General features: G+C 41.1%; 1 protein-coding gene across 1 annotated transcript; it reads left to right on the top strand.

The window, feature by feature from the left end:
• kcna4 (potassium voltage-gated channel, shaker-related subfamily, member 4) lies at positions 1–1,974 on the top strand (the record flags this gene model as incomplete). Its single annotated transcript, XM_083667102.1, has 1 exon — positions 1–1,974. One exon carries the CDS (start codon positions 1–3, stop codon positions 1,972–1,974), a length of 1,974 nt encoding a protein of 657 aa, XP_083523228.1.
• Positions 1,975–13,874: the final 11,900 nt, after the last annotated feature.

Here is a 13,874-nt window from a genome sequence, read left to right as displayed (position 1 = left end):
ATGGAGTTTGCTTTGATGGGTGCGGATGGTGGATGCAACAGTCACCTGCCTTACGGATATGCCCAAGCTCGCGCACGGGAGAGGGAGTGCGATATGGAGAGACAGGCACAGTCACGAGCGGCAACGGCTGCTGAAAGTGGATCGAGTGGAGAGGGTGGGGGGTCCTCCAGCCATCTCCTTAACAACCACCAGCAGCATCAGTCTCGCACCGCCTCCTCATCAAATGCCAACAACAGTAGCGGTGGTACCGCCTCGCGCCCCTCCTCCTCGCAACCGCCACAGCAGCACCAACACGAGCCTGAACAACAAGTTCTCAGAGAACGGAAAAAGCAACGCGGTGTAGGACGCTGGAGAAGGAGTCGCCCGACTCTCGGTGGGGACTTGCGCCACTCAGAGTTGGCGCTACTCGGATCTGAGGAGGATATTATGATAGAAGAAGAGGAGGCGGAAGGTGGAGAAGAGGAGGACGGGGGAAGCAAAAGATCAAGTTTTCTCTGTAATATGGATGATGAAGAGGATACTGTCTCACTCACAGACAGACGTCCCCAATCAGGGTATGAAAATGTTTACAGTGAGTATGGGTGTTGCGAGAGAGTTGTAATTAATGTGTCTGGTCTGAAGTTTGAAACTCTACTCAAGACTCTCGCACAGTTTCCTGACACTCTCTTGGGAGACCCAGACAAACGAATCAGGTACTTCGACCCACTAAGGAACGAATATTTTTTTGACAGGAACCGACCAAGCTTCGACGCCATTCTTTATTTTTACCAGTCAGGCGGCCGTTTGAAGAGACCCGCCAATGTACCGTTTGACATCTTCTCTGAGGAGGTGAAGTTCTATGAACTCGGGGATGAGGCAATGCTTAAGTTTCGGGAAGATGAGGGTTTTGTCAAAGAGGAGGAAAAGCCCTTACCAGAGGACGAGTTCAAACGCCAAATTTGGCTGCTTTTTGAATACCCAGAGAGCTCAAGTCCTGCTAGAGGAATTGCAGTCGTGTCCGTTTTGGTTATCGTTATATCCATTGTCATTTTCTGTTTGGAAACGTTGCCAGAGTTCAGGGACGAAAAAGAATACCTTCAACCACGAAACAATTCGACACAACCTGACCATGGATTTACTCCATTCAACGACCCATTTTTCATTGTGGAGACGGTATGCATTATTTGGTTTTCATTTGAAATCATAGTCCGCTTCTTTGCAAGTCCAAGCAAAGCCGATTTCTTTAAAAACATTATGAATACTATAGACATTGTTTCCATTTTGCCTTATTTCATTACTCTCGGCACAGACCTTGCTCAACAGCAAGGCAAAGGGGAGCAGGCAATGAGTTTTGCAATCTTGAGAATAATCCGTCTTGTCAGGGTCTTTCGCATCTTTAAACTCTCCAGGCACTCCAAGGGACTGCAAATCCTCGGACATACCCTCCGCGCAAGTATGAGGGAACTGGCACTTCTGATTTTCTTCCTCGTTATTGGTGTCATTTTGTTCTCAAGTGCAGTGTACTTCGCGGAGGCAGACGAACCCTCGTCTCAATTTACAAGTATTCCCGATGCTTTTTGGTGGGCTGTCGTCACCATGACCACGGTCGGGTATGGAGACATGAAACCGATAACCGTCGGTGGCAAGATTGTGGGCTCGCTCTGTGCCATAGCGGGTGTGTTAACCATAGCTCTTCCAGTGCCCGTCATTGTGTCCAACTTCAATTACTTCTACCACAGAGAGACGGATAATGAAGACCAGGCACCGGTTGTTGAAAGCCCACCTCCTGCCTGCCCCTATTTCCCTGACTTTCTGAAAAAATTCAAAGGATCCCCCTCGGGCTCTTCGCTGGGTGACAAAGCGGAGTACATGGAGATGGAGGAGGGGGTAACTGAGTCGCTGTGTGGGGTGGACAAGCAAAGCCCAAGCAAGGGAAATGGTACAGACATTGGCAGGAAAAACAGTAACTCTAAATCGCTTCAGACGGATGTGTGATTACAAAAAAGGATTACTCTCGTGATGAAGATATGCCCTCCAATAAAACACACATATAGGTGGTTATACTCCAGTACGCACGCACGCGCGCACGCACCCACGCACGCACCCACACACACACACACACACACACACACACACACACACACACACCATTTATATTTAGCTATATCCTGGGGAGATAAAATAATGTTTTATTTTGACATGTGGCTGCTTAGAAGAATAAAGCCTATACGGAAAATAGACGCCCTAATTTATATTACCAATATGAGTTGATATAGTGGATATCAGACAGACCGATCTAGGCCTCCTAAATATAACCTATGAAATCAATATAGAAACAATCAGGCTGATGCATACGCACTTTATGAGTTTCATTTGTAAATGATGGAAGGGGAGAGATACAATTATATTTTTGCTGTTATGCAATAAAGTCAAATTCGTTTGCACTATTGTAAAAGCATACTTGCTTGAGTCGCTGACTTCCAAGACAGTCTGGCAGACTTGGAGTTTTTTTTAGAGAGAGACAAAAACTGTAGGCCATATAAATGGCAATAACTAAGTCACCGTCGACCGTTTGGCTAATGTTTTATTTTTTTCCCGAGTCATCATCAACAATAATTGTGTGGCCCATGCTGATATCCCCAAGTGTGACAATAATCAAAATAATAGCTGATTTGAAGGATGAGGTGCTTGACCATGATACCTATTTTAATTTCGACAGCTCTAGCACTACATTGGCAGCACATAATTCCAATGCTCACTCGGTCAGCAAGTGAACTAGGGCTAGACTTCACCCTATACGCCTGTTCGGCACTTTCCACGAACAAACACCATTCGCAACGCTTAGGCCAAAATAAAGTCGACCACCGAGGGGAAGCACAGGAATAACATATGCTACGCTGCAGACTGGTTTGTGAAATCGCTCAACACGGGCTTGACCTGGGAGATTCTGCACGGATATGCCTTGAGCAACAACAACCCCGTCCCTTTAAACCCACCTCAAAATGACAATATCCCTTTACACGGATGTTGACGGAAACCTATAGCAAAATGACTCATGTGTCATGGAAACTTTGGGTTTGTTGACTTCATCTCTTGTCCGCTGGACTTTGTGCACAAGTATACCGGTCATCCCAGAGCGCAGCAAGATCTCCAAGAGGCAGGTGTCTCTCAAGGTATGTCCCCATTTTATGTTCCAGTGCTATCCGCCTTTTTTGTGGTGTACCTTCTGCTGAATAACAAAACATTGTGGGCATTAGCAGGAACGCTCAAACGTATACAACCGTGAGCGAGCGCACAGTAAGTAGGCTTATCTGATCTCCACAATGCGCGTTGGAAACATTTCGAGACGTGGGTGCCCATGCTATAAAGGAATATATTTTTCCGTTTTGCATGTGTTTTGTTAATGAAATTATATATTGTAATATTCCACCTACATTGTACAGAAATGTACTGGTCCTAACTATATCATGTATTGCAACGTTCTTAAGCAAGAACTATTGCGCGCGTAAAGGAAGAATTAAGGCTGAGTAACGGTGTGGTAGATGTTTTCTTTGCTAGGTTGTACATATTTGAAACAAATAATTTGCCATTTGGAAAAGACAGTGACCCCCAAACTAGCATAATTTTGTTCACCATATCGAATTATATCTTACAGGTCTGTTCAGCTCATTTGAGACATACAATTGAGTCGAGAATCATATTGGCAGACAGAAGCAACATTCTCTATAATTTTTGACTGCCCTTCATGCTTTCATGCTTTCAGAGTTTATCCAGTAAACCTGTCAACACTTCTCACAAAATATATAGCCTCTCACATTCATTGTACTTACTTCACAGTCTCATGAAGCAACGTGTTGTGTGCTGCATCTAAAGACTGTAATTAGTTATGGGAAAGTGGTGTGTGTGTGTGTGTGTGTGTGTGTGTGTGTGTGTGTGTGTGTGTGTGTATGTTTATACTACTGGGGTAGCTACAGTAATAATTATACAAGATGGCTGCACAGCACCTGCATACTTTTCCTGTGTGGCACAAACCCAAACTATACTCACACCTCATTCTTAATGCTTACGTAATGCAGCTTATGACAGTCATGACACAAAATGTTCCTCCGATAATCTAGTTGACTGGTGATATTCCTAACCAATGAGCTTGCTTAAAAAATGGTTAGTGTCATGCCATAGAGTTAAGTATGTCATACAGTGATATAAGCTGTTGTGACTGCTTAAGAGACACGATTGTGTGCATGTGCATGACAATCTTTTGTAGTGCAAATTTGGTACCATACTATGCTCAGCCCTTGTGATGAGGGGGAACCAACTTCAGTTAGGACCAGGTTAAGGTACTGCATCCAATCGTCTCAAAACTACAAGTACCCCTGTTCTCTGCCTAGAACAGGGGTCCTCAAATCGGAGCCTTGAGATCCGTAGTACTGCTGTGTTTCTTATCTACCTGGTATTTGATTGATAGTTGATAAGAGATTCCCCTCCCCTGGTGTCCCAGGTCTATAGTCAGTCCCTCATATGAAAGTAGGAAATGAAAAGCAGCATTATGGCCTAGATTTCAGAAAGGGTTAGTAGGGGCTGAGGACTATGGCCATGTGCCTTTTCAAATAGACATGTGTTCCTCTCTGGACATTCGCAGTGTGGTTAGTTCTCCCTTAACATATCTAGCCTACAGTACAATGTAATTCCAACACAAACACTGCACTGTACACAATTCCAAGTTGTTTCAACTTGAAATATATAGTTATGTGGCTGCCTTATAATTTTTTATTTAAATCCATTTAGGATAGTAAATTGGGTTAACTTAATCTAAAGTCTATTCAACTTCATAAAGTAAGTTGTGCTGACTCAATTTGAATCAGGTAACGCAACTCAAAGTCAAATCAACTGCTCAGTAAATGGTAAATGGTTATACCAAGAACCCTCTGCTATTTTCTCATGTATTTCATATTAACTTTGGTTGTCTTCTTTGCTTTTCTATTATTAATTAATACTGTATATATATATATATAAACACTGTAATACTATAATACTGTATATGTTTAACCCTTTTAGGTTCCATGCTAAAAACCTTTCCAAAGTGGGTTCAACATGGAATCCAAAAGGGTTCTTCAAAGGGTGTACCACAAAATTCCTCAAAGGTGAATAACCCTGATTAGTGATTGTAATTGTAAGGTGGAGGGCCGAACTTGCATAAACTTCACGCCAATGGGTGCCGGCCAACCACCCTAACGAAGCACATGCAAGAACATAAGTGCAGACGTAAAACAGTTAGAATTAAACAAGGGCCAACATCACAGGTACATTAGTTAGTGAGATAATGCAACCGAAAGAACATAAATGATTACCCACACTGTCTTATTTGATTCTCCCGGGATGATGGACATGTGTCAAAGACGTACAAATTGCACATACAGTACACCACATATGGGTACTTTGGGGGAATAACTTCACATGATTCCCGTTCTTGTTGAGTCAATATAAATTATTAAATTCATTGGTCAAAATTTGTCATTTAGTCAACTTCTCAACCTTTACTGAGCAGTAGACTCCTCCAAAACTCCAAAATGCAGCAATTTCATTGTTTTCTTTTTGAGTTGACATTAGAACATGATTTGAGATAACTGAAAGGCAAAACCTTTTTTTACATGTGTATGGAGAGGTTGGAAATACTGTTTCCATACAGCTTGTCACCTGTATGGAAACTATCTTTGTTCTCAAATGCCGGGGAGATTTACCAATATGCATGTTGGATCCCTGGGACTCTAACCTCAGTGTAAGTCTAAACCACCTTGTGGTTTCGATTTAGTAGTTACATAATATACCGTTGTTGAGAGATGGCAACCCGATTCTTTGTTCACAACACTAAGTCTCACAGCTGATCTTTCCAGTGACTTGAATTAATCCGACAGTGCATAGGGATGATTAGGTTTCCTAATTCCAGACGTGTAGGTTACGTTGCTAATTACACATATACTTTTGTGTAGGGTTTCCTCACTTACACGTCTGGAAGTCAACTGCTGTTGCGTGATGTGACCACGTAATGACTTTTAGTCATAAACAAGGCATGGTATTACGTGGTAACGACAGAGTTATCCCACAGTTAAGCCCAATTTAAAGGGATGGTTCACTATTTTACAACCCTAGTCAGATGGTTCCTTACATTGAAAGTAATCTATGGGCCAGGATAAACTGTAATCCATGTAATCCATGCACATATATTCTAGACATTTCCAACTGCCCTCCCAACGTATGTTCTTTATGGGCGTGATATCAGAATACACAGCTCCTGTTCTAGAATTTGATTGTTGTGACACAGTGTATGCAGTATGCATGTCTTCCCTGTGAGCTGGATATCATAGCCTTGGTAGACTAATTAGGTTGGTCTAGCTTGTATAGCTTAATGTTATCTTCAATTTTGCCTGTATTGGATATCCGACGAATCTATTCAGCCCAAGACACCGGCACTTGAAAAATCACTGACAGAGGTTTGTGTGATGATAATTTTTTTATTTACTGTATTATTCACATGTTTTCAAATACTGGTGACAAATGATGTATTCCAATTCTTCCAATATTCCAATACATTGTAATGGACACATATGATGTGTGTAAAATACTTGTTTGAAGGTTGTACTGATCATAATAAGATAATTATGCTAATTATTGTCATCATTCAATGCATTCCGGTTGTCACATAAACGTCTGTCAGACCAAAGACTTGTATTTCGGGAAACCCATAGCAAAGCTTTCCAGAAGACTTGTAAAGTGAATGATGGGAGTGTCCAATCTTGTAAAAACATGGCAGCATGCACAAACAAATAGCAGTCGGATAAGCTAATTTATATTATGGAAATGTTGCGTCTTGCCGTTGAGATTGTTTAGGAGTTTGAATGTTGACTGTTTTCAAATAATACTGTAAAATCCTTGGAAATGTATCAAATAAGCACTACAAGCACCGGTAACTTTTCGGCCTACCTCAAATCCGTGGACTGCCTTCAAATAAACACAAAGCTGTAAGAAGCAAGACTGATAATCAATCAAATAAGCACTACATGTTCCGGTAACTTTTCAGTCACGTTTGAATAATTGTCATCAATTCACACAAGGAGGGGCGAGAGGGACAACATGTTTACTGTATATATTGTTTATATTATGGTTTCTGTCAGCCGAGAGTTCAATTAGACTGCTTGTAAGATCACTCTTTCAGAGCTAGGAATAACATCGGCAACATTTTCCGATTTGGATGAGAACTGTGTTATGCTATTGCCACTTATGTGAACGAATTAACTGCTCACATTAAGCACATACAGTTGTAAAAACAGTGTGGTTAGCACAAACCCTGATTGTTCAAACGTAAATAGACGTTCTAATCAAGTCTTCCAATCACATCAGTGTGATTGTATGCTTGAGGGACCACTCTAGACTGACTACACCCATGTGATCGTACACGTCAAAGGGTTAAATTGCCATTACTAACTTCAACTAACTTTAGCCATCGCTAACAACAAAACAATGGGAGTGATTGGGAAACATTTGTGGCCAAATCACCTCAAATGAACTATCTGACTTGGTTCATCGTAACTTTGAGGCTCCCCCCTCCCCCCAATCACTCCCTTGTTTTTTTGTCAGCTACTTTCAAGGTAAGGAATCACTGACTATATGGTGTAAAATAGTGAACTATCCCATTAATGGGAAGTGGTCTAATTGCATCCCCCCATCTTTTAACAACACATTTTGTGTGCTGTCCTTAGAGTAGTCTCAAGTTTTGAAGTCACACATGAAAAAACAAATCTGGGCCAGAAGGGGCTTACATTTTAGGACACCATTGGACAGGTAAGCATTTTAAAGATGTCACATGGAGTTGAACATAGTGTTTTGTTGCTTGGGGTGCAACCTGAAGCCCTGCGGTGGTGCAGCAGTATATCAACAAGCTCTAGATTTAATGCAACGGAGCAGCTACCCAACCATAAAACATATTCTCTGATGAGGAGCTGTTGGCTTTAGGGCTACCATTCTGCTGGTTAACTTCAGGGGCCACAGATGCATCATTGTCAGCTATGGGAGAATTGGATTGGCCATTGAGATATGAGAGGAGTGGATAAAGCAGTGGTCATTGAAACCAGTGGAGGCTGGTGGAGGTAGAAATCGGAGGAAGGGCTCATTGTAATGCATGGTTTGGAATGGACATTCCATTCCATGCATTACAATGAGCCCATCCTCCGATTTCTACCTCCACCAGCCTCCACTAGTTGAAACACCTCCGGATCTACATGTTCTGGAACACTAAGGCTGCAGTATGTCAGTATGTCATGAAGCATGTGGTTGTCATATCAATTATCACATCAGCTTTTGGCCACTAAAAAAGTAGCGCTCATGAGTGCTAGTACCAAAGGTTGTGTGTCACATTATCCTACTCATTGCACACGCTTTATGTGTAGAATATTGTAACTCTGTGCAGTCTCTTTGCACACACTGCATGGTCCATGGACTGTCAACAAAACCTCAATTCTCATTAAGGGTGTTGCTTCTCTCCTCTTGCCAAAATAAAAATAAAAGTCATTGAGACTCAAGAGAAATAAAGGTTGTGGATTGCAGTTAGTTTTTGGATATCTGCCTATGTGGCTGAAAATGCTATTTGATTTTTTTAAGCTAGACTTTACTATACCTGGAAGAAAAAAACCCACCCGTTTCACTTTTGTGAAACACTATAAGCACTTTTGTCTGAATTGCCCCGAAGCTGACTCAAACCTGGCACGTTCAGGTTGCAAGTCATGGTTATACGCCCTCTTCGACCCCCAGCCTACCACCTAGCAAAGCAATGTTTCTTTTGTAGTTCTCTGCCGGTTGCTATTGGCCAATGTGTGCATTAGCACGTTTAGTCGGTAACTACTATTGTGTACTGGCGCACATATCCTGTAAGTGATTGGCCTGCAATTTATATGCAAACATTTTAAACATTTCAAGTACAAGGCAAGCAATGTCATAACATCTCTCTGTGAAGCTTTCACAAATCAAAATTAACCTCCCACATCACAGATAAAGTTGTGGCTTTTGGCTACAACAGAGCACATGTGTCAGAGAGCACATTTTTCTCAACCAACTAAGATATATAGCTGCATAAATACTGCTGATGGGTGGAGAATGCTGTTGTTTAGTTTATATTGCTGACATCATAACATTCATAATTGAAGGGTTTATTTACTTTTTGATTCATTTGATAACAGGATATACACTTAGAACAAGCCCAACAAAACATGTCAGGGATATATTCTGCATGGAGTGGTGTTGTGGAGTTTCTTTTATTTGCAATTACACTAGTCGTTGATTTTGTCGAAGAAAAATGTTTAAAAATAACAGTCAGCACTCAAGGGCTTTGCATGTCTTTTCATTTTGTTTGGACCAGATCCACAGAATAATTTTAGAAGGCTTGTACTTACAGTACACAGGGTGTATTACGCAGGACATGACAAAGTTCTCTTTTAGGATTTTTGTTTGACTTCTCAAGCCCCAAACAGTAAGTCCTTTCTCCCCCAAGCCAAGTCTTGGTTTTATACAGTCATGTTTTTCTGCTCCTTCTTCAGATATATTCTGCAGCTGGCACATTAAACCGTTGCTGCAGCAGCGATGGAAAATTCCCTTTTCATTTCATTTTTATGAATAACAAATGGATTATATGTTATTTTGTACACAGTACATATTGGTTCATTTTCCCAAGTCAGAAACCTTCTGCACTCACAGGTATACTACTACACAGGTATCCTTGATAGCAAGTACTCGTCAGACGTTTGTGTTTGTCTTAGATGTACAGTAGTAATTAGTGCCTATTTTTTTCTTGTGTTGGGATGGCTTGTAGAGAAGACAGTCAATAGTTGTGATGGGGTAATGTTCCTCAATGTCAGTACGCTGTTGTTGGCAAAAACATTTGCTCACATAGCCAGCCTACATCTCAAGGCGTATAGTATCCAGACTTGAATGCTACACAGAAGATGAACACTACAGCTTTGTGTAGAATAAGGCTGACTTCTTAGTGCAAGAGCTGCACAGTAACAAAGTCACTGCATAAAACAATATCCTGCAAGAATTGGCTTAAAGTGCTGCTTATTAACAATTACCCTGTCCAAAGGTCACCAAATTACACTATCGCCCACTTAAAAATGGTCTGACTTCCCCCCAACCACATTACACATAGTCTATTTAACAAGGATAATTTGTTTACTGTTTTTTTTTGTAATTTGTTATCTGAAAGAGAGGGACGAACAATAACAATACTTAACATCCCTTCTGCACTCTATATCTGAAAAATAATGTTATTGTTAGTCTTGTAAGACTGAATAAATATTTTCACTTGTGTTTCAGCATCGAGGGAGCGCTTTTATTATTAGTTATCTCAATGTTTGCCTCTGTGAGTTTCCGGTGGGTTAATTGGGACTTGGTGCCCTCCCCTGAGTGCTGGCTGAAAAATTGCACGTTTGACGCTATAAATAGATCTCGCATTTCCTTCTGTGCTCAAGAGAGATTTTTGTATTTCAAAAAGACCCCTCCTTGAGACCATTTGTTATTGCAGTGCTGACTATCTTTATCCTGTATCAAGATACACCCAGATGTGTCATCTAGCACTGTGGTATAAGACTACCTTTGTGAACACCTGAATTACAAAGATGAACAGAGAGAACACTGTAACACTGTCTTTAAAAATACTAAATTACACTTTCAACCCATTCTACAATACACAAGCATGCAGAAGCTCAAATAAACGATTGAATAATGCGTAATATTCAAAATTGTTTATCAGTTATGTTGATGTTAGTAAACTCATGTATATGTGTAAGTGTGCTATATGATATATTATTCAGTGTTTATTATGTATAATGCTTTTTCCATAATAGTCATTCTACTGTTCTTTTTTTTTTCTTTTTGTAAGGATAGATCCACTGCTGCTTTTTATAGAACACACAACTCTCTCTCTCTCTCTCTCTCTCTCTCTTTTTTTCTCTCTCTCTCTCTCTTGGGCGTCAATCAGAGTTGATCAATTAGTTCTGTCTTATGCTATTCCAGTTTCACATTTTCCAGGCAGACAGTTGAAAAGACTCTCCCTGAGGCCCAGGGGCTATGATAAGCCGTAGAGGAGAACCCAAATGTTTGTGGTAAATGTAAGCATTGCCATAGCAACCGGCACTGGAATCTCTGATATGGTCTGTGTGTGTGTGTGTGTGTGTGTGTGTGTGTGTGTGTGTGTGTGTGTGTGTGTGTGTGTGTGTGTCTGTAGGCCCTGTGTGCATGTGTGAATGTGTATTTTTAAGTGTGTGTGAGAGTCTGTGCTTTTCCAAGTTTCACCCTCTGTTTGGAAAATATGTGTCAGTGTTGTACAGAGAGCAGTTTTTCCCAAACAAAACACTGGCAGACTACGCTGCTTAAAAAATATGAGCGATTTCTTTTGTGACTCCATCTGGCATTTACAGCACCTGTGAGTTTGGAGTCTGTAAAATCCAAGTGCAAGTCAGCAATGGGGAACCTATGATATTGCTAACAGTTTCTGGTCTTTTTTGACGTGCTACATGTTAAGCTTAAGTGGTTTCCATACTCAGCCAGGGGGAGCAGGGTTTAACTCTCAGTGTGGGGTTGAATTATATATTACACTTTCAGCATTACACCGCATGCATTGAAAGTGGTGGTTTTCTGTCATTTCAGTATATATCACAGTTTCGTTTCACCCAGCAGTGTAAGGTTATTTGTGGTTTTAATATTTGGTTGGATATGACGAGGACTCGCTATTGCTAAATCTAATCCCCTATTGGCCCTATAAAGTTGTTCCATCTTTCAACACTCCTCAATCATTGACCCTCTACTGTTTTTATTTGTGTTGTGCTGCTCTGAGTGGCTCCTTTTCAACCACTTTGTAGGTGTAAGAACACTTTAGACCTACCGGGTCTGGCCTACATACTCACTATCAGAAACATCTTGTGTGTTAAATAGAATATGTAAATAAGATGGAACCTTTAGAACCTTATTGCGATACTGGGGCACTGCAGAAATTCACAGGGAGGCTTCTGGAGAGCCACGCTGAACATTCCACATCAGATGATCATTTACATTTACATTTATGGCAATTTTTTATTCAGCAGACGCCTTTATCCAAAGCGACTTACAACAAATACATTTGTTTAAGTAAGTGAATCATCTATCCATCAGTCATCATAAGATAAAGTAGTCAGTGCTCTGACCAGGGGCCATTGGCAGTAACAATGCTAGAAGAAGATATATATTTTTTTTTTTATTAACAGGAGAGAACTTGTACAGGGGGGTAGTGGGGGTGAAGAGGTCTTATCAGGCTCACCTGCTTCCATGTCCTTAGCAATTAATACAAAACAGCTCATCAGTGAGTATGTTTACATGCACGCTAATAATCCGATATTACCCTGAATATGGCAATAGTCTGAATAAGGCATGAGTCACGTAAACACTGTATTCTGGCTTTGTTCCCCTGAATAAGGCCTTAATCAGAGTAAACATACTCCCAATAGAACATGGAATATCACGGTAGTGGTCAGATTATAATAGGACTATTAGGACATGTATACACCTTCGACCTTAGATGTTGTCCTAAATATTACACATCTGGCTCACAACTGTACTAGGGAGAAGATGCTCGTCTTTGCTAACCTGTGTTTTCTTCTTCCCATTATTGCAGAACAACTTTTTATATACAATTGTGCAGATTCATGTCCTAAACAGTGGCATGCTGGAGCACGAGGCATTAGAAAATGCATATGTTGTGATGATCCCGAGCAACCTCTCATTTATGCCACATCAGAACACTCAGAGACTATCATTACCGATAGACAAAAGTCTGTTTCTTCTTCTTTCCAAACACCTGAATCTTCTCTGCTCTGCAGTGTACAAACTACATAACCCACCATTATTTGTAAAACTGAGCATAATCTAACGGAAGCACATTTTCCAATATGAGGAGAAACTGGGGTAAGGTATACATGCCTCAGTATTCAGGTTATCAGAGGCATACCCCACACACCTTAACCAGGTTTTCCATTATCATAACAATGGCTTATTCTGGTTACTCCATTCAGAGTAAGGTGCTTACATGGGCCATGTCCTAACCATAACACTTAAAATTGGGGTGTTAGTGTGCATATAAACGTGGTCAGTGATATAGAGAGTAGAGAGAGAAATCCAACATTTCGGTGTTCTGTCAGCTGTTCGCTGAACGCCTCCTCTCCCCCGCATTCACCTTTTCCCTTTCATTAATGAAGTCCAAATGTTTGAGTCAGCTGCCTTGTCCAGGCGCCTGGGCAACGTTCCATTACTGGATTCACGGCCAAACATAATTATGATATGCGTTTTTTTACTCCTCAGTCCTCAGTAAACCTATAGGAAAAACTGATTTCATTTCATACTGCATGTTTTGACTCCCTGGGTAGCCTAGGTCATCTACTAATTTCCTCCAATGGGCTCAATGCTTAATGTACAATGTGACAAACTGAGTTGATGGCTGTTTTTCATGACAGCAGTCTTGTGTAGCTGTTGTGGTAAGGAACAGGACTGGTTGAGCTCAGGTGTTAAGGTTAGGGAGGGTAGTTTCAGCCCTGCCATGCGGTCAGGGAAGCATTTGTCGTAGAAGTAGTGATAACAAATGGAAGGCCCCAATTTGATTCCGCTAAAGAGCGCTGCGTAACGTAACGCACTAAAATCATGTGCGAAGACTGTTATGGTAATTCGGTGTCATCGCAAAATGCGTCTGTCCCGACCAACACTAATTTAGCACATATATAGGTGGGGCAGTAAATGGGAGTTTTTGGAGGAAGGAGAGATGGCAAATTGAAACACCTATGAAGTTCCACGTTCAATCACTACCAATAGGCCTATTTTATCATAAC

Source organism: Argentina silus (assembly GCF_951799395.1).
Source record: "Argentina silus genome assembly, chromosome: 3".
NCBI lineage: Eukaryota > Metazoa > Chordata > Actinopteri > Argentiniformes > Argentinidae > Argentina > Argentina silus.
This window is presented reverse-complemented; position numbering and strand designations above follow the sequence as displayed.